The sequence below is a fragment of the Apteryx rowi genome, unplaced genomic scaffold, assembly GCF_003343035.1.
Source record: "Apteryx rowi isolate R43461 unplaced genomic scaffold, aptRow1 scaffold_94, whole genome shotgun sequence".
Taxonomy (NCBI): Eukaryota; Metazoa; Chordata; class Aves; order Apterygiformes; family Apterygidae; genus Apteryx; species Apteryx rowi.
The window spans coordinates 238,612-258,546 of NW_020451249.1; the positions used below are offsets into that span (position 1 = coordinate 238,612).

The following is a 19,935-nucleotide window of genomic DNA, read 5'->3' on the forward strand; positions in this document are numbered from 1 at the left end:
ATCATGGGGTTGCTTGTTCCAGTCATTTTCAAATGCTTCAGACATTTCTGTGGTTTGCTGCTTAAGTTTTGGTTGTTTCTTTTTTTTTTTCCCCTCTGTAAAACAAATCTTACTGTCTTATGCAACTTACTTTACTTCTAGGTCATTTTAATTGTATTCTCTAGTTTTCAATATAGTTTCTCAGGCCTTGTATCACTGTTAGTTTGAAAATTCTGTCAAACCATTTGTTGCTTTCTTGCTGCAGGGAGGAAAAGCGATCCATTAGAATTACAAATATATAAAAGATTTAAGGAGTGTTCTCTGAGTACAAAAGAAGGACAAAAATTTAAATGGAACCAAAATTGTTCTTTTATGGTGGTTATAGATATTCTTGTTTTCTGTTAGTTTTTATAGTGTTGACTGTAAAAAGAGAGTACTAACTGCTTTTTCAGCTTTCCAGACCATCTGTAAGTCAATGTAGGGTGATGTAAGAAGTCCTAAAGAAAGTTTATGGATAAAAGACTTGTATCTTGTGGATACTGAACTTGAGTCACTTGGTTAAAATGGTAGTAAAACTATTAATAAAACATAATTTTGGATTCCAAAGTCCAGTGATGTGTGAAGTGGATGTTAAAGTCTAATGTAGAAAAACATATGCTGTTCAACTTTCAACATTGCTTTAAAAAAAAAAAAAGTTGATAAAATTCTGAAATTGTGGATGTGTGTGTGTTAATGATGATGGTAGCTGATATGACTATAGTTTAAATAAGATGGAATTTCTGGGGAGAAACGAACTATCTTCACACAGCCTGAATGGTCAAACACTTTGTATATTTTGAGAACACATGTTTTTGAGGTGCTTTATTGTATAACTAATGAAGAAACAGGATTTATCATCAGCTTGATACACTGTTAATTAACCTTTAAGTTTTTGTTTCACAATCCCACAGTGCTTATTTAAATATTACTTCTCTTTGTCTTGCAGCTTTAGGTGATAAAATTGTGAGAGACATCCGGCCAGGAGCTGCCTTTGAACCTACATATATTTATAGACTTTTGACGGTTATCAAGTCAAGTCTGTCAGAAAAGGTGTGGTTTACAAATCTCTAAGGCTTTTGTAATTGCATCTCAAGGCAACTACTGACTTTTTAGAACAACTTCAAAGCCATAAAATAGGTTCTGTGCCTAAATGTCACTAAAGTCAATTAGTTTATTGTTATAATGAAGTTAAACAACCTTGGAACTTGAATAAATTATAGGAAGGTATTCATCATAATAGTCTGGTAGTTTAGTATGTCAGAACACTGAAAAAAATGGCTGGAATAGAACGTCAGTATATAGTATTTTTATAGAGAATACATTGCACTGATTTGCATTTAAACTAAGAAATGAGTAATTGTTGTTTCTGCTTGGGATTCAGCTTGAAATAGCTGGAGGTCCACAGAGACTTTAAAATAATGTTCCAGGTTTAGTTTTAGTTGAAGAAGAGGTAATGGTTCAAACTATCTTTTGGTTTGGACTTGGTTGAACTGCAATTTTTAATAGTACTTTTAAAAAATTGCCAAAAGAAATTTACTGACTTGCATGTTATATTCAGTATATACTGAGAAAAATAATAATTAAAAAATGTTCATATCCAGGTCAAGCGTACGTATGTGCGTGCTGTCATGGCTGGTTAGCAATTAATGTATTGGTTCTCTTTGAAATTGTTATAAATCAGGTGTTGCTAGAGTGAAATTTGAACTTTATTTGACTTTCCACCTAAGCCTCTGACTACTTGGTAAATTAACTAAATTAATAGAAAAGCCAGAAGTTCAATGTCTTTTATCTACTCTTAAATTGAAAATATGAAAATGTCATATAATTACTGAAAAAAATTTTATTCAGGGCAGACAAGAGGATGCTGAAGAATATTTGGGATTTATCCTCAATGGACTACATGAAGAAATGCTGACCTTAAAGAAACTTCTCTCTCCACATAATGAAAGTTAGTTTTTTTGTAGCAAACTTAATTCCTTTCAAATATTTGTAAAGATCTTTTTTTCTCTTTTTGTGATACTCTGTAGTATAGTGCAGTGTTTGGAATGGACGTTGAGATGGGGATAGAATACCACTTTTAAGAGGACTCAGGAAGGACGTTAAAATAATCTTTAGTTAAAATCTGGCCAGAGGGTAAAATGAGTCAATTCCTTCCAACTTTACAAATGATCTGCAGTGTTACAGTATATTTCTAAAAAAAGCTTTATGGTTCTGCAAACATTCTGGATGACATTTGATAACAAGGCACGTACTCTGTTCTCCTAAACAATAAATTTCTGTATTACGAATTTTTTAGTGAGCTCAACTGAGAAAGTGATTTGAGGCTAACTCAAGTTGTCTGGGTTTGTCTTAAGTATAGGTATGTTTCTCTACCATGCAGATCGGCAATGTTGGTTGTTTGCTGGGCCTCTCTGTAGTAGGTCAAAAATACATCAATATAGTTTGTCACTGGTCTTTAAACAGCTGTTGATTAAGCTCTTTTTTCTGAATAGCAAACATTTAGACTAACGGCTAATTTATATCTAATTTAAAACAGAACGTACAAATTAATTTTAAAAGTATCTTACTGGCAAAGGTGGAGAAATACAAAACAAAAACTTAGTTTCTTTGAAAGAAGTATTGGGATTTACAAGCAGCCTAAAAATGCCATTTTATGTTACAATGCCTTTATGTTTGGGTGCCCTACTAAAAATGAAACAAAATACTTTTAGTCTTATCCAAGTATAGAGTAAAGATCACTGATTATCCAGGTTTTCTTTAGCAGGGTAATTCTTTTTATGGTATAAAATGATTATTCCATATTTTGTTCCTTAGCTGCGTTCAGTATATAGCCTGCTGACTTTGGCATTCACAAAGAAAATATTTGCTAAACCTTGGTTTCCTTGTAAAATATCTGTGCAGAAAAGGAGTCATATTTAATAATGGCATAATTATGCCTCTGGAATAACACCTGTCTTTCCAATTTTCTACCCCATAAGTTTAGTAATAAAAATATATAAATTTTTGTCTGTTACAAAACTACATCTGTTTACATAGTCATCAGTGAGCTGTGTTATGTTTATATATGTCCAGCTGAGAGTGTTGCTGGAGTTTACTTAAAAGCTCTCATTCAGTCTTTCAAAAAACTTTAACCTATGAAAATTTTTTCTCCTCTGAAAATTATTCTTAACATTTTGTTTGTTTTAATTCTTTCAAATTCTTTATCTGTGTACATGTTTTATTTGTAAAAAGCAGTACGTGTTCTTTTCCTTCTGCCTTTTAAGAACTCTCAGTTTCCAATGGTCCTGAGGCACAGACTGTTCATGAAGAGGAGGAGCAAGATGAACAGGGAGAAGGCAGTGAGGATGAATGGGAGCAAGTGGGACCTCGCAACAAATCATCAGTCACTCGACAGGCTGACTTTGTTCAGACTCCAATTACTGATATTTTTGGTGGTCATATAAGGTATAGTACTATTTAGTAAACGTTGTTGAGATTGCAGGCTGCATTGTCTTCACAGATAACCTTTTCTTCTGCTTTGCTGGCTGGCTTTCACCATTGTTGAGTAGGGGAAAATTTTATACGGTTGTTTCTGGCCACACGAGGTTAGCATCCTGCCAGGAAGCACTGTTATGCAAGAGAGGTTTCAGAAGATGGACAGCATGGTCAGAAAGCATTCTGTGATTTGTTGTACAGGCTGAATCTTTGAGAACAAAACTCCTCAATTACATATAGAAGAGGAGTTTGAGTTATGTATGCTTTGCCTGTTTATATTTAAGAATTCCAAAGAACTTTACAGCTACCTAATTTTTCAGGAGTCTGAACTCATTCTGTATATAATAATACTAATGAATAATGAGATTTTCTGAGAATTAAATCCAGTCAGTAAGAGAATGGATTAAAATTGAGTACTGTTGACTTTCCGTTCTTTATAGACACACTTCCCAGAAGCTGGAAAGTTATAATAGTTCTTAAATAAAATGTTAAAGATGAAACAAGTTAGTCTGGAAAAATGTAAATCACTGCAAGCTGTTACAGGAATGAAAGGAATGTGAGACGTTACTTATGTTCAGGCCTGAAGCCAGAGGAAGGCAGAAAGTAGGTACTGGAAGAATATTTTTTTGGAAAGGAAGCCTCATGATTTGTTTGGAGAAATGTATAATTTAGAATAAAAGCAAGATAAACACTAGGGAAAAATGTATTCCAAAACAAAAATGTAGAGCTGAAGAATTATTTTTAAATTGGCAGACATTTAATTGCTAGTGTTTGACTCCTTGTGTTGCCAGGTATTCAGTCTACAGGTACAAATAATGTGGGCTAGTGCCTTCTGCCTGTGAAATGCACTGAAATTATTCTTCAGGGATTTGAGTCAGACAGCTGGCAAATAAAATTATATTTTCCATAGAAATTGGCAGATGGACGTTTGTACATATTGATGAAATTCCATGTTGATGGTATGTTCACATAGCTGAGGCACCGCTGATACTCTTAATGTATTTATCATGGCCAGAATTGTTTAGATCTTTATAAGATTCGATTAGTTTGTTAAATGAAGAATATTTAAAGACACTGTTCTGTAGAAATTGCCAGAAAATGAAGTAAAATGGAGGCGATAACTGAAAAGGGAAAAACTTGCACTGAGCGACAGAAGCACAGGGCCCAATCCCACATCTGCTGCCACCACACCCATTTTATTCAACTTCCAAACTAGGTCACACATTTTACCGCAGAAACAGTATCCCATGTTGAGATGTTGGAAAGCTCCCTCCTCTGAGGCTGAGGGTGGAGATAGGAAGGAGTGAATACAAAACTGCAAGTAGAAGTCCATCAAATGAAAATATCAGAAAAATCAAATGGAAAAAGCATCTGGGAAAACGTGGTTTGAATTGTCATCTTTTAGCTTGGGAAACCTTAGTCTCTTCTTGAGGCTTTAATTGTCCATTACATGCCTATTTAGGCATAATTGCTTAAATGATTTTTGTAATTTTTTTTAAAACAGTGTGAGACTTATGTGCATCGACGTGTTCAGACTTTTCTATCAGGATCTGGTTTGTTCATGAACAAGAGTGCCTTTTGGTTTTCAGCTTGTGTGAATTTCAAATATCAGTTACGCAAACTAGCTCACAATCCAGTTAGAAAACTGCTAAATATTTCCATAAGTACCGCTGACCTTTCTCTTCCAAACGCACTGTGATTTTTAAAGAAAATTAATCAAATATGTGTTTGTATTTGGACAGCATTTTGCTTTGAGGAATTAAGAGTAGATTTCTCAGCACAGCCTGTATCTGTTTCACTGTCAGTACATTCTAGTGCTGCAGTATAAGCACGGTGGTAATGGCCAGTGTATGTTTTCTTGAAAATTTTTTTTATCTTAGAACTATACTGATAGTAGAATTCTTACAGTACCTGAAACTAATTACGAATATGAAAATAGTACATTTTTCCCTTGACCAAAAATAACTTGTAAATAATCTAATTAGTAATTTTGTTATACAGAACCAGTCTTGTAAAGGTATTGATGTCAAACCCATTTCTGTATATCTTTTGAAGAAATGTTACAGTTTAATTTCTAATTCCTTATTTAAAGAAATATTTTTCCTTAGTATTAACTTTTCAGAGTATCATTCGTATTATTAACTAAATCTTTAATGTATGGACTTCAAAACAGTTGGAATTGATAGCATTTTCTATTGATTATCATATTAAATAATGGTTAGCTTAAGAAGGAGATTGGGAAATGTATCCAAAATGAGCAAGATTTATTTATTTATATAAGATTTGTTTACTGAAGCATTGTGCTCGGCATGTGTTGAAGGTTTTGTCCTTAAATATAGCCAAGAAGGAAGTGTTAAAATGAAAAAAAGATGCTACTGTTTTTCATAGGCTTTTTCCTCTAAGAGATACATATTTGCCGATATAAGGTGGATGGCTTTTTGGTGCTTCAGTGAGTTGCCTGAATCAAAGGAGTTATTTTGATAGGAGTTTGCAGTACAGGCATTAAACTTGGATGTTAACATTTCATACGTGATCCTGAGAAATTTCAGCATGGCTACCTGAATTACAGCTATGTTAATTATCTTCCTACTTCCAAGCTTTGTGAGGTACTGTCATGAGCTAAACAATACAAGAAATGAATGATTTATTTGGCTGAGTAAAACCACATTGTTTAAACAACTGGGCCTTTTTAATACAAGTATTGCTCTCAAAATAAAAAATTATTGAGCTGTATTTGCTAGTTTTAAGTTTTCATTAAAGTTTCAAAAGACTGAAATCGGTAAGGGTTCGCTTAGTGCGGTGATGTTGTGGCTAAAGGGTATGCTCTCATCTCACAAAGCAATGATCACCAAACCATATTATTAGAGGCTGAAAATGATTAAACTTCCTAAATAAAAAATAGGAAGTGTGTTCTCATGCTCCAGGACTTTACCATGTTGCTTTTACAAAAGCCTCCAATTTGTGTCCAGACAGAGGAGCAGAGGGACAAAGTCTGGGCACAGAAAATGATGGGAAGAAAAGGAAATGCCAGTCCTGGACAGAGCATAGTTTAAATTTCATATGGTAGGGTTAAAGCCAACAATTTAAAAGCAATGTGAAATTGGTCTTAGTGAAGTGACTGAAAATCTAAGTATTTTGATTGGAGAATCTGGACTTGGTTGAAAGTGTTGCAGTAAAACATACAACTAGATAAGCATTAGAATATAGCATTTCTGAAGATCTGTTCCAAAAACAACTTCAAAAATCTAGTGTGATCACAAATGATTTAAAATGATAGGAATCATCATTGTTCTGGATTTCCGTATAAGCGTTCTGTGCCTTACAGCAAAACCATCTAGTTTCCAAACATTTTTTGCAGAAGAATGTATATTTCACAAAACAAGTATTTTGTGCTTAGCAGCATAGAAAAATAGTACAGTTGCCAAGCTGAGATAACAATTAAGTATTGCATGAACTTTATTTTAAAGCTTTACTTTAAAGTTTTATCAAGCCTAACTATAGTCCTGAGGTAAGTGCCTTTTTTGATGTAAACTTTTTCCACTTTATTTAATTTTTTTACTAAATCAGGCTTGTACTGTGCTCTGCTGTGAAATAGGTAAATGTTTATTTTTTCAACTTAGAAAAAAATGTTAAAATTATCTGAAGGCTCAAGATAGAAATTCAAGAATATTAATCCTAAAATGTTACATTTGCCTTTTGTTCTAATTCCTATAGCTTAATTTCATTTCCTTTATTCACATGGGGTGTTTTTGTGAGCACTTTCAGATTTCTTTGATATTGCCATCTGTTGCTGGGAAAACAGGGTCCTGAGGTGAATCTTTTTAAATGCATGACCACAAATTTGAGCATTTTTCTTTTTTAAATGTTTGCTTATCCAATAAATGTTTTAATCCTTCCATAAATAAACCAATATAAATATATTCCCATTCTGTATGTTGTTAATAGATGTGAAGACCATTTTACTTGCGGTAAAGTGGATTCAGGCTGTTAAAACTCATGCTTAACAGGTTTATATTTGTGTGTGTTTTTTGCTTTGAATTAACTATAAATTGTGTTACCAAGAGAGACTTCAGTCTGTACTTACTTGAAGGTTCTATATTTAAAATTACTGTTTTTTAACTTTTTTGTCTCCACAGATCTGTTGTTTATCAGCAGAGTTCTAAGGAGTCTGCTACACTGCAACCTTTCTTCACCCTACAACTGGATATTCAGTCTGACAAGATACGCACGGTTCAGGATGCATTGGAAAGTTTGGTGGCAAGAGAGTCTGTTCAAGGTTATACCACAAAAACCAAGCAAGAGGTGTGTTCTGTTGACCCCTTTTTATAGTCAAATCTTTTTAAAAGATTTTTTTTTTATACAGCTCTTGGCTTACAAATAAATACCTGAACACTATACCTAATCTTTTCAAAGTATACTGCAATAGTAAAGCATAATACTCTAAATATGTACAGCAAAAGTCATTCAAAGAAGAGAAATAACTCTTAAAGAAGACCATGCCTGTAAATTGGTATTTTTTCTGAGTTGGTACAATAATTGATTGGAAATTTTAATTGAGTGTATAATGTATATTAGATTATCAAGGTGAAATGTGGTAATAATACGTACTATTATGGGTAAAGTAGCTTACAGCTAATCTTAACATACTGACTTCTGGGCATTGCCAGATGCTTTTGGTAGAGGAGTAGCTCTTCAAAGCATCAGTTGAAAATATGTTCTGTCTAGAAAAAAATCTCTTGTAGCAGAACACTTGCATGGTTGTCTGTTGCTGTAAGTCAAATGTACAAATCAAAACTCACCAGGAACAAATTAAAAATAAAGATATTCAGTGGTGGTAGGCCTGTTGAAGTCCTTGTATGACAACCTCCCCCCCNAAAAAAAAAAAAAGGTATCATTATCTTTCTGTCCAGATTGATAATCTGAAATCTTCAATAGCCAGTAATTCCTCCATTCAGTGTGTATTTCTTGATACTATATAGTTGATTTGTTTGCTCTACACAGCCCTAGAAAAATCCCGTCAGAAGTACTATATTCAGTTTTAAGTCAGCACCTCAAGAAAGATGTTCTCCAGTTGGAGAATATCCAGAAGAGAGAATCGGAATGAATGACAGTCTAAAAGTTGTGACTTAAAAGAAAAAAGTGAGGTGGAAGAGCTGTTCAGCATTGCAAAGAGAAAACATAGAAGCAGAGCAATGGAACAGGATGTAAGGCTTAAGGAATGGAAGAACCTCATTTTTCTGTGCTACTCAAACAGAAAATGGGAATGAGAACCTAGACTAGATTGCGTTATTGTCTTGCTTCTTATGGTTTGTTTACTCTGCATTATTTTAAAAAAAAAATTCTGTACATTGAATGCTCAGGTGAAAATTCTGCATACACTATTCCTAACTACTTTCAATAGGTCAGGATGGAAAAAGACTCTTGGATTGCAGTTGTTCTCACTGGCAATTTATTTCTGTATATATTAGTCTCCTAAATACTCCAAATAAATGTATGATTAGACAAAGAAAGAATGGACTATTTTTTTTGAAAAGTTGAAGATTGATCATAGAATTGCAGAATGGTTGAGGTTGGAAGGGACCTCCAGACTAGATCATCTAGTCCAACCTTCCCTGCTCAAGCAGGGTCACCTAGAGCACGTTGCCCAGGATTGTGTCCAGACAGCTTTTGAATATCTCCAAGGATGGAGACTCCACAACCTCTCTGGGCAACCTGTTCCAGTGCTCTGTCACCCTCACAGTGAAAAACTTCTTCCTTGTGTTCAGAAAGCTGCAGTTTGTCTGCTTTATATGCCCTGTAGGAGTGAATGTGGGAGAACGTTTCTCCAGTTGTCTTCCATGTGGAAGAAACATTTGCGGTACAAGGTCATCATGATTTACCACATGGATTTTGTTGTGCTAGTCATTCATTTTTTTGGTTTTTGCTGCAGATGGTTTTAACTTCTTTACTGACAACTCAGTGTTCAATTATGGGTTTTGGAAGAAATGGGTGTTCAATTTAGGTGCTCGAGGTTTGGTCTGGTTTATATTTTAGCGTCTGAGTGGAAACATAAGCATTCACAATGTCTTTTAGATCTTTTATTCAGAAGAAGTTCGTCGAAATAGCAGTTCTTGCATTACAAATTGCAGTGAAAACACTGAACACATTAACTTTAGAGCAAGCATAGGACTTCACAGATAGTAATTTTATTGTGAGGAAGCATTTCATCTCCATTTTCCAGATAAGGATTACTGAAACTTTTGATAAAGCTGAAAATGGTATTGTTGTAAATATTGGCTTATCTGGAAAACCTGAACCATAGTCTCTTTGCTAATAACATTTTAAAGGACTGGCAGAATCAAAGCAGAGGTTATCAGAACTGTTTTACTGTTTCTTCATAACAAGTTAAAGACACCAATTAATTGTTGAATTAAGAGATATTAGGCTCACCCCTTTTAATGTTTCAACTTCTTAACACAGTATTTGGTGTACAGTTTTATTTCAGTATTTATTTCAGTTTCATTTTTTTATTACAATTTTTTTATTGTCTTCTGATTTTGGTTAATCTGAATTGCGTTCTTTACAAGTGATGGGCCTGAGTAACAGATATGGAAAAAATAATCTTCTGAATGTATGTGAATTATTTCACTTAATTTTGGAAAAAGTTTTTTTTTAATAAAAATTACTAAGTTGTTTTGAATTTTATGTGTATAACAGTAAATCTGATTCCCATGCAGTGTTGTTAAATGGATAGGCATTTAAATGGAAATGGATGTTTAAAGTGGAATGACACTTCGTGGGTGTCTGTGTTCAATTTCACTTGCTCACTAGCATTTGAAGGAAGTAGTTCTGGTTCTTTATGGTTTTGCAGATCAATTTGTTCAGTCTTGAAATATTTTAACTGTTAATATTTTTTAAAAGGCTTAATTTAGCTTCACTACAGTGATTTTTTTTTTTCCCAGTCCTTTTTTCCTATTTGTAGACCTGTTCATGTTTTTCTAAGTTACCTTCCACAAATTCCTTAGAAGCAGTCTTCACACCCCTGGAGTTTCCAAACTGCTCCTTGAAGATCTTATAAATGTTTTCCTAGGGCTCAGATTCATGCTCACTAAACAAACATTTGTGGCACTTTTGGATGGTAATGTCAGTGCCAGAAATCAGTGTCCCCCAGCAGAGTGAGGACAGCAGAGCACGTGCCTGCTCCTTAGCTGCTGCTGTGCAGTCTGGCACCATAACGCAGAACTGCACTGCTCTGTGGTTTAAGCCAATACGCTTGACTGAACGGCGCGGCTGGGGGGCAGCCACATGTTCCCATACGCCAGCTCGGTTACTGAGGGAGGAGAATGGGACCTGCTTAAACCACTGCAGAAACGTTCTCCAGCGTCCTCCTGTTCCTGCTCTGCGCTGGGAATTCTGCTTTTTGCATTGAACTTTGAACTCAAAGACTTAAGATTTGAGATTTGGAAGACTGTGTATAATAAAATCTTGGGCCAGTAATAACTGGATGAATCAAATGCATATTTCTGTATATAAAGTTTCCGTGGATTTGCTCCCTAAAAGCAGAAGCTGTTCCATGCTAGCATGGTAGCTGTTCTCAATGAGAATTATGTAAATCTCTTGTCATAGTCTTCACTTTCAGAGTTTGACTTTTGGCTTCTTTTTCTCCATGTTATTTCCTGGAGAATGAGGAGATGGGCACCAGCAGGAGCTTACTTGTTGAATGGAAAAGAACAGGGCCCTGTTTGGCTTGCTGGTTTAAAGAAAACAAACAAACAAAAAAACCCCTACTGCTCAACAAAGCTGCTGATGTAGCCAGGGTTTGATGTTTTTTGGTTGTAGGAATGCATATTTTGAATCCTTAAGGTGTAGGTGAAATTTTGCAGTTTGTGGAAACTATTTCTGTTCCAAATATAGCATTGGATCTGGTAAATTCGATCAGCTCGGATTGATTAGGAAATCAGGTGCCCTACAAAACCTACCTGCTTTCAGCATCATGAATCCACATTTTAATCTTCATGATGGAAAAAGGTAATAGTTTTTCCCTGTGAGTTAGTAGGCTCTAGTGAAGTTGGAACCTCTATTCAACAAGAATATGCTGATGCTTTACCATAAAAAACTGTATTTGAAATTTTTCTCAATCAGAAAATTCAGAAGAACTTAAAACAGTTACCTGGAGATTTGCTTTTTACTTCATAATTTCTAGGTAGGCCAAACATTTTTCTTTCGTAATTCTGAGCCAAGTTTCATGTTTTCAGACAGTAAGTGTTCAGTTGGTTTGGTTATAATTTTATATAAAATTAATCTTTAGTTTATAGAAACCCATTGTGGTTATAATCCATATTTTTTCCATTTTTTTTCTTCAGAACTTTTAAAAAGAAAACCTGTTACACTTTTCCAAAGCACCCGATCACGATAACTAACTGATTTTTAGATAACCAATATGAAAGCTAACTTTTCTGTAGGAGGGACTTCTTGAACTTCAAATACCTTCTGGTTAATGCAGAATAATCTTTAAACTGCTGCCCTGCTCTTTGTTGCTCTACTACATTAATCGTTATTACCTCCTTTTGAATAAGCCTTTGGTTTAATGCTATTGTTATAGGAAGGCGATTTTACTAGAAAGCAACAGTGCTGTAGGATTCTCTTGGTGAGAAAGGGGGGTGAATACAGAAAGTACCAGTGAAAACTCAAGAGGAGTCTGCTATTTAATTATTATTTCAGTGAGGAAGAGAGGTATGTTCAGGACACCCTGGAGCGAGAGAGCATTCAAACTATTTAACAGAGTAGCTGCAATAGTCATAAGCACTGAGCGAAAACTCATTGCAGTCCAGTCTGTATTTATGGAGCACTTAGTGAAATTGCGTAAGATAAATGTAGACTCTAGGTACTGACGCCAAAATCTTTATTCTGGTAGTTTGTTTTACAGAGGCTTTTATTATTATTATTATTATTATATTTAATCTCCAGATTGAAAATTTAGAAATGATTTGGATTAGTTCCTTTTATTATGCTGTTTCTTTAAAGAAGAAAAAAAAAGCTTTTAGAGATGAAAATAGCTTAAAAAAAAATCTTTTGCCTCAGGTACAGAGGTATGGTGGTGGTGTTTTCCAGAGTTTGTAATTCTCTTAAATCAGCAGCATCTATCACAAGTTAATGACTTTTGATTAGAGATTAGAGTACAAGAGTTGGATAGTCTGCTAAGAATTATTAATCACTAAGCTGTCATGCTGTTGGGGGATCTCCAGAAAGGTGGGGAGTTGGGTTTTTTTTTGTGTTTTTTTTTTTGTTTGTTTGGGTTTTGGGGTTTTTTTTTTTGTTAGTTCTGCAATACCTGAATATCTTCGTTCGTTCTAACAGATCAGGCAACACCATAGTAAATGGTAATGGGTTTGGCCTTAAAAACAATATTTTGGTTGGAAGATCCAGTACTCTTTACGTCTTAAACTGCTGTGTTTATCATTTAAAAATATATATTATTACAATTCAGATGTTTTTCAGGTGGTCTATTTTAAGTTAAATATTCCTCTTTTAAAGGAGTAATTTTGAGTGGTTAACAAAAAACTAGTTTCCTTTCATCTTTGTTCTCTGTGTTAGGTGGAGATCAGTAGAAGAGTGACACTAGAAGAGCTCCCTCCTGTTCTTGTTTTACACCTCAAGCGATTTGTGTATGAGAAAACTGGTGGATGTCAGAAGCTTATCAAGAATATTGAGTATCCTGTTGATCTGGAAATTAGTAAAGGTAAAGATTTTTAAATAGAAGCTTTCCCTGTTTTGGGAGACGGGAACGTTACATTTCCCAGGGAGTATCTGTGTGCGTATGTGTCTGTTTCAGTTCTCTTCCCCAGCACCCAGGTTTGTGCACAAGAAACATTTCTTCTTGGAGAGTATTGTTTTCTAGAAACAATAACTGGAATTAATATCTTGAATGCTTTGTTTTGCATAAAAAGAATCTATCTAGGTTTCTGGGTTCAGTCTTGCTGAGCCTGATGCTTACTGTGTATTAGTTTGGGCCACTGTCTTGCAAAAAACATTATAGGGAAATCCCTTGAAATCTTTGTCACATCCTAGGCAATGGACTGGCCAAATAGGAGGTGTGTGCAGATTTAAGGATTGAGATAACAGAATGTGTAGTATGTATCTATACAAGGCTGTTGCTACATAGTACTAGGTCTTTTTGTCTCAGATTTCAATGAAGTGACAAATTACTCTAATAAACAGTGGCTGTAGAAAGGAAACGGGAATATTTTTTTTACAAAAATATAGCCTAAAGACAAACCATAGTTCAAGGGTTAAACCATATTTTTTGCGAAGATCTTTTTTTTAGAGATACCGATTAGACAAAGGGTGAGATTGTGCATATGATCCAGCATCTGAAACTTGCTGTATTTAAATGCTTTTTTTTTTTTTTGTCTGACAAATTGACTGCTAGCCAGTCAGCATTTCAGATAGGGGAAAAAAAATAAAATAAAAATGGTTAGTCATATCCCAAGTGGATGCAACTTTGTCAGATAGTACCCTTTTATTTTACTTATACTCTATTTTAAAATGTCTTTTTAAAATGGACATTTTTAGAACTAGTTTAATCTACCTTGATTGACAAAAACAGTTGTTATAAGACTTGGAATCTGAAATTGTTTTTGTTATCTTCTGACAGTAGGAGTGAAAGGAGGAAAAAATATATAGCCTGATCTTTGCTCTCATTTTTTCAGTATTTTTTTTTCCTCAGCAGTTTTAAACACTTCCATAAGTGTTAGTACTCAGGTAAGTTCAAAAACCAATGCCTGCAATACCAGATAGCAGAATTTTGACCATTCTCTATAGGTTACAGAAGTCACTTCAGTAAACTTTCTCATTTGTTACTGTGGGTTTCTGTTAGAAATAATTGATCCCTATTGAAATTGAATTTCTGAACTTGCTAACTGTTGCCTTTGTGACTTTCTTTCCTCCTCCAGAGCTACTATCTCCTGGTGTGAAAAGTAAAATTTTTAAAGGCCAAAGAACCTACCGGCTCTTTGCAGGTATTTTATCTATATGCCTCTGGTTCCTGTATTGCAAAACAATTTCTGCATATAGAATTTCAGAGACTCTGGGGTACCCTGGATTATATAAAATACTTTCTTTAGAATTGCAGTGAAATAACTTGTGGGTGTCATTCTTGCATACAGTGTTTATTCTGCATGTGTGCATACAAACTTATAATGCTACGTATTTATACATCTGATTTTTTTTTCAGCTTAAAACTCATAAAAACAGTTCTGTAGGAGATCCATCCTGAAAAATATTAGCAGAAGCTGAAATGTAGCTGTAATATAATTATGCTTAACATACATCAGATTCTCAGGGTAAATGTTTCAAATGTCTTTTGAAATGGCTGTTTGAATGCTGGCTTTGCATCTTTTTGAACCCTCGAGTTGCGAACTGCTGGCAGTGTATGAATAGCATATTGTAGGTGGAAAAGTTTCATTTGGAGATGATTATTTTTGTGTGAGGAAATGATGTTTTTAAGAGTATCTACAATGTATATGAAAGACCTAAATTGGTAGTTAAGACTGGGAACCGATGTAAGAATTTAGAAGAAGCGTTTTAATATTGAAGAAAACAGTATCTGGGCAGTAATGAATTTGCTAAAGTGTAAAAGTCAAACACAGTCTAGGATTTACACCTGCTTATTTGTGTTGGCATCAGAGCAACAAAATAAACTGGAGAACCGGAGATCTTAATTTTTACGTCACTGAATCTGTGCCAATACTGGTGGCCTTATGTGACTTGGTGATTTGGATCCAGTTTTGTGACCGCTGAGGCTACAGAAGGAAATAACTTACCTGTCTCTTTGTGGAAATTCAGGACAGTTTCTGGCAATATAATTTTTTTATTGATAGTGGGTTTCACAGAGCAAGTTTGGAGAGTATATGTAAGGTGCTTTGGAGCAAATGTGTTAACCTTCTGATTTTTTTTCTAACTCCTTCTGTGGAAAAGTATAATGCTTTAGTCTTCTGTCAGTCTAGGACTTCTCACCCACAGAGCTGAGCTTGTTGAATGAATTTTAAATTATTAACATGAGCTTTTGAATAATTAAGTTCCAGATATCACCCAGGATTTGCTTGTTTATCTTGCAGTTAACTAAATGCTAGAACATCAGTAGCTAAAAATGTAAGCTACCATGAGATTTATTTCATAAGTTCTCAAAAATTTATAGCTATTGTATAGTCTACTTTTCTACTTTGCTTAATTCAAATTATACTAAAAATCTTTGTCTTCACAGAAGTGTGTGTATAGTGTGTATATATGCATCATGAATTTCTCTTTACAGTTGTCTATCATCACGGAAACAGCGCAACTGGTGGCCATTACACTACAGACGTCTTCCAAATTGGTCTAAACGGCTGGTTACGCATCGATGACCAGGCAGTTAAAGTGATAAATCAGTACCAGGTGGTGAAGCCGTCTGCAGAACGCACAGCCTACCTCCTGTACTACCGCCGAGTTGACCTGCTGTGAAACTTTCCCCTTTTACGCTGTGTGTGCAAGATACCTGCTTTGTAGAACGCCAACTATCACTAACTTTTCTTCCTCCTGTAAATGCTCTTTTGAGTGAATCCTTTTTTTTTTCTTTTCTTTTTTTTTTTTTCCCTTGCAACTATGGGATAGAGTGATAAAGGAAGCTACTTTGGGTTTGTGCACAACATAGTTTGTGTAGACTTTTGACTTTGCAGAATGAAGTCATTTGGTTGAAAGACTCAGTCTTGTGAATCACACACAAAAAAAAATCTGATTTAATGCTGAATCCTAAGATAATAAAAGGGGATTTGCATTCGATTCCCACTTTCTAATTGCGTAGTAGAAGAAAACCCTGCACCAGCAACAGAACTTGTAGATTTCTGTGAAAATGTTTTATCTTTACTTAAGTAAAAAATAAAAAAATAAAAAAAATAAAAAGTGCTCTCTGCTTCCCCAATAGTTTTTGATAAGTGGTAAAATATGAGCCGATGTGTATGAGATGGAAATGGTCCTATGTGCTTCAAAAAATGTACAAACGTACAAAATGCAGAGTTGCTGGTTCCTAATAGGAAGACACATTTTAATAATTGTGCGATGAGAAACTGCTTAAGTACACATTGCAGATCAAATATTTGGAGTTAAGATGTTAGTCTATATAGATGGGTGATTGTAACTTTATTGCTATTAAGAAATTTCAAACTGCATTTATGCTTCTGTGTACATGAAATTTAAAAAATGGGCAAAATAATTAAGGTTGATATTTCTTTAAGTCTGCTTTGTTTAATTTTGCTGTCTGCTCTCCTATAATGTTGAGTTCCTAATTGTACACAGTTTAGTGATATCTAGAAGTATAAAGTTGTCGCCCATCAATAAAAGTCACAAAGTTGGTTTAAGGTGTGTGCGTGGGTTTTGTTTTTCCTCAAGTGTGAATTCTAGCCTTGGAAACTCCTAATAGAAAATGTTGTGTAGCACTTTTACAAGGTGCAGATCTGTTCCCCAAGTGAACGGCGCGTGCTTTTTGTCTTCTACAGCTTCTTGAACCTTCAGAAAGGTTTTCGTTCTGCTTTGAGATGAAACTGCACTTTGATGGGAGAGGGAAAGGGAGAAGAGGTCAATCACCGCGGGATGGCTAGAAGTCTAACATTTAGGGACATGGTACCCCAGGGCTGAATACTGGTCAGGCAGAACAGGGAATTCGGTGCCTTCCATGTCCTAGGTGAATACCTTGCACTACTGTTTTGGGGTAGATACGGTTTTGTCTGCCTTTGACTAAAAGAATCCATTCTTTAGCCAGTTGGCATTTTCAGATGAAGAGATGTCCAAGGGATTTTCAGATGAAAATTTTGTCAAAATATTTCCTTGATCAGCCCTGCTACTGAAGAAAATCAAATATACGTATGTATCTCATTTAATGCTTAATTTGGTGACAGTGGTGTTTTATGCTTCTTGCTTTATGTGATGTTACAAATGTTGCCAGTGAAACACAACTGGTTTTAACACAGATTGTTACCATATTATAAGAGGTTAAATTGCACATACTCGGATGAAATCACTTTTCATTTCTAAGGTTGTGTTTAGTTAAGAAAGCCTAATTTTCCTTGAAGCTTTTGAAAGAAAATTAGCTGCATTAATTTTTCGGGTACTGTGTTCTGATACGTTGTTTTAGCATTTCTTGAAACTGCTTCTCTCCTTTTGCCATTTATTGCCTGGCTGTCCAAGAGATAGCTGCAGACCTTAGGTGAAAAGCAGTTAACGTTTTCAAGAGAAAGAAAAAGCGTTGCAAATGTCTTAACTTTGAGAGCTTGCCCATTTACATGGGATTCCCTCTTGTATTTCCTGCCCAAATAAAACAGCGATTAGTCACTTTTTACAAAAGATGGGAAGCTTATTCATGGCTGCTTCCTGAAAGGAGTCAGAGGTGGGAATGTTAAATTCGGCTGCAGTTTACAGAATTTCATCATCTAGGGCAGACGTGGTGAATGCGTGGCTCCTGTAGCGGAAACAAAATTCTTGGGACGGGCCTATGATTTTGATGAGCGGTGGTAAAGCTGTCCTGGCCCAGAGGCTGCTGACTCAACGAGATCCCTGACTGCGGCCGAAGCAAGCTGGTGGGACTTGCCCAGGAGCCCTGCTGGTCCACCCTGTGCCTTCTCTTGCTGGTGGTGGCACGTTGGACTCCCGTTTCCTGCCTGTGAATCACTCCTGGAGACGCCGGTCGCAGCTCTCCGTGAGAGGCAGCTGAGTGTGCTGCCCCAAGGGCTGGTGAGCGTCACCAACCCCGATGCCTGTTCTCAGGTTTTGACTATCGCAAGATACGTTCAGCAGTAAGTAGGAGGGTTTCGCCCCACGGCTGGGTCTGTCTGTTCGGAGTGATCACCTTCTCCCTACTCGAGTTTGCATGCCGACTTCAGTTGCGTGATCTTCACTTTCTTTCCTGATTTGTTAGGCAGTGTTAACTGTGTGTATCGCATCACAACCCTGATACCGAGAAAGTTCTATGATATTTTGTCTGTTGCTTTGGATATAAGTATGTAGTTATTTGGTAGCTGGTCAGCAAATTCCAGAAAACTTTATTAGTGTTTTCTAATTTGTACAGATTGTGACCGAGACACACTTCTTGATTTTTGGTGGCATTCCACCAACTGCTAAGCAATTTTCCATCCAAGACTTGTTTGATTTTTCTGCCAGCTCTCCCATTTGGCCAGTAGCAGAGAAAACCTAGGCTCCTGGCTGGTCACCAGGCATGTTGCCCTGCAGCTGGGGCTGCCGAGGCGGTGTGCCAGGTAGGCTGCCCAAGGGTTGGTGCTTCCAGAGTTTCCCAATGTAGGTCCTCCACCATGGGAATTACCCTAGAGCCAGTGCTATTGAGACATTAATTCTGCTTTGAAATGTGAAATCTGGGGAGAGTTGTTCCAAAGAGGAAAGAAAGCAGATTTCAAAATCTCAAACAAAATTACTGTCTTCTGCTCAGCTGTCATGGCGATTATTCAAGTCTTGTTTCATCACAGCTAATACCCGGCCTCTCCCAGCCTGTGCAGTTTTAAGGTTGGCTGGAGAAGAAAATTGGTTATTCTGTCTCTTGGCCTCGTGGTACGCCTACCACACCTAAACAGTTATGGCTGTGGACTTAGCTGCAAGTGTCCAGAGTGTTGCTTTTTAGAAAAAAAATGTGCAGCTCTATACAGGCGCTTATCTCTGCAGCTCCTGACTCCCTCATCAGGAGCTTTGTGAAAATGCCATAAAACTAAAATAAGAAGAATACTACAAAGTATTTTCCTTTGTTACTTTTTTTCTTTTAAGGAAATTATGTATTTATCTAAACAAGAAAGTAATCCTTCTGAGTGTTGGTTAAATGTCTATATATGCCTTATAGCATCAATTTGGAGATGTTAATCTGTTTCAGAAGAGGCTGCAGTGCACTGGGGTGAGCTCTTGTGTTGCCTGAAATCTATTGGAGAAATACGTACTTAAGGATCTTGCACTTTGGTTGAAATAGTTTTATGTGCTGCAGATTTTGTTCTTGTGGCTGGAAGAGGTATAATGTATGTCTGGTATTTACCCGCATCTCCAGAGTATGGTGAAAAGTTACGTTCCTGGTAACATAGGTTTACTAGAACATAATAAATACCAGTATAGTTATAGCAAAGTGAAAAACTGGCTCCTCTCAGGAGGCTTTAATGCTTTTTTCAGCCTTCACTGGGACCATTTTAGAGTCAGCACGACTCTTAGAGCTAAGCATAGCGCAGTTTCATTTAGCGGTTCTTGTCTTGTAATGACAGTCATGGCAGCATGAAAGAAAATGAGCACCAACTGCAAACCAAGTTTTCCAGCCTACAAGATAAAATTGCCAATGATCAGTAATTAAAATATTACTTGATATCTGGTCCTTGCAGTTGACTTTGGTTTTGACTTGATGAGTTGGTTGGGGAGTTTTGAACTACGTCGCTCGGAAACCACGGGTTTGAG

At 35.9% G+C, this 19,935-nt stretch overlaps 1 protein-coding gene across 1 annotated transcript in view; it reads left to right on the forward strand.

Moving 5' to 3' along the window:
• Positions 1–16,862, forward strand: part of USP10 (ubiquitin specific peptidase 10) — a 42,211-nt gene extending 25,349 nt beyond the window's left edge. The window contains exons 8-14 of the mRNA XM_026092034.1: positions 965–1,068; positions 1,867–1,966; positions 3,282–3,462; positions 7,629–7,794; positions 13,066–13,210; positions 14,424–14,489; positions 15,782–16,862. Coding sequence (XP_025947819.1) covers positions 965–1,068; positions 1,867–1,966; positions 3,282–3,462; positions 7,629–7,794; positions 13,066–13,210; positions 14,424–14,489; positions 15,782–15,969 — 950 coding nt within the window. The 3' untranslated portion in view covers positions 15,970–16,862. The remainder of the gene's footprint in view (positions 1–964; positions 1,069–1,866; positions 1,967–3,281; positions 3,463–7,628; positions 7,795–13,065; positions 13,211–14,423; positions 14,490–15,781) is intronic.
• Positions 16,863–19,935: the final 3,073 nt, after the last annotated feature.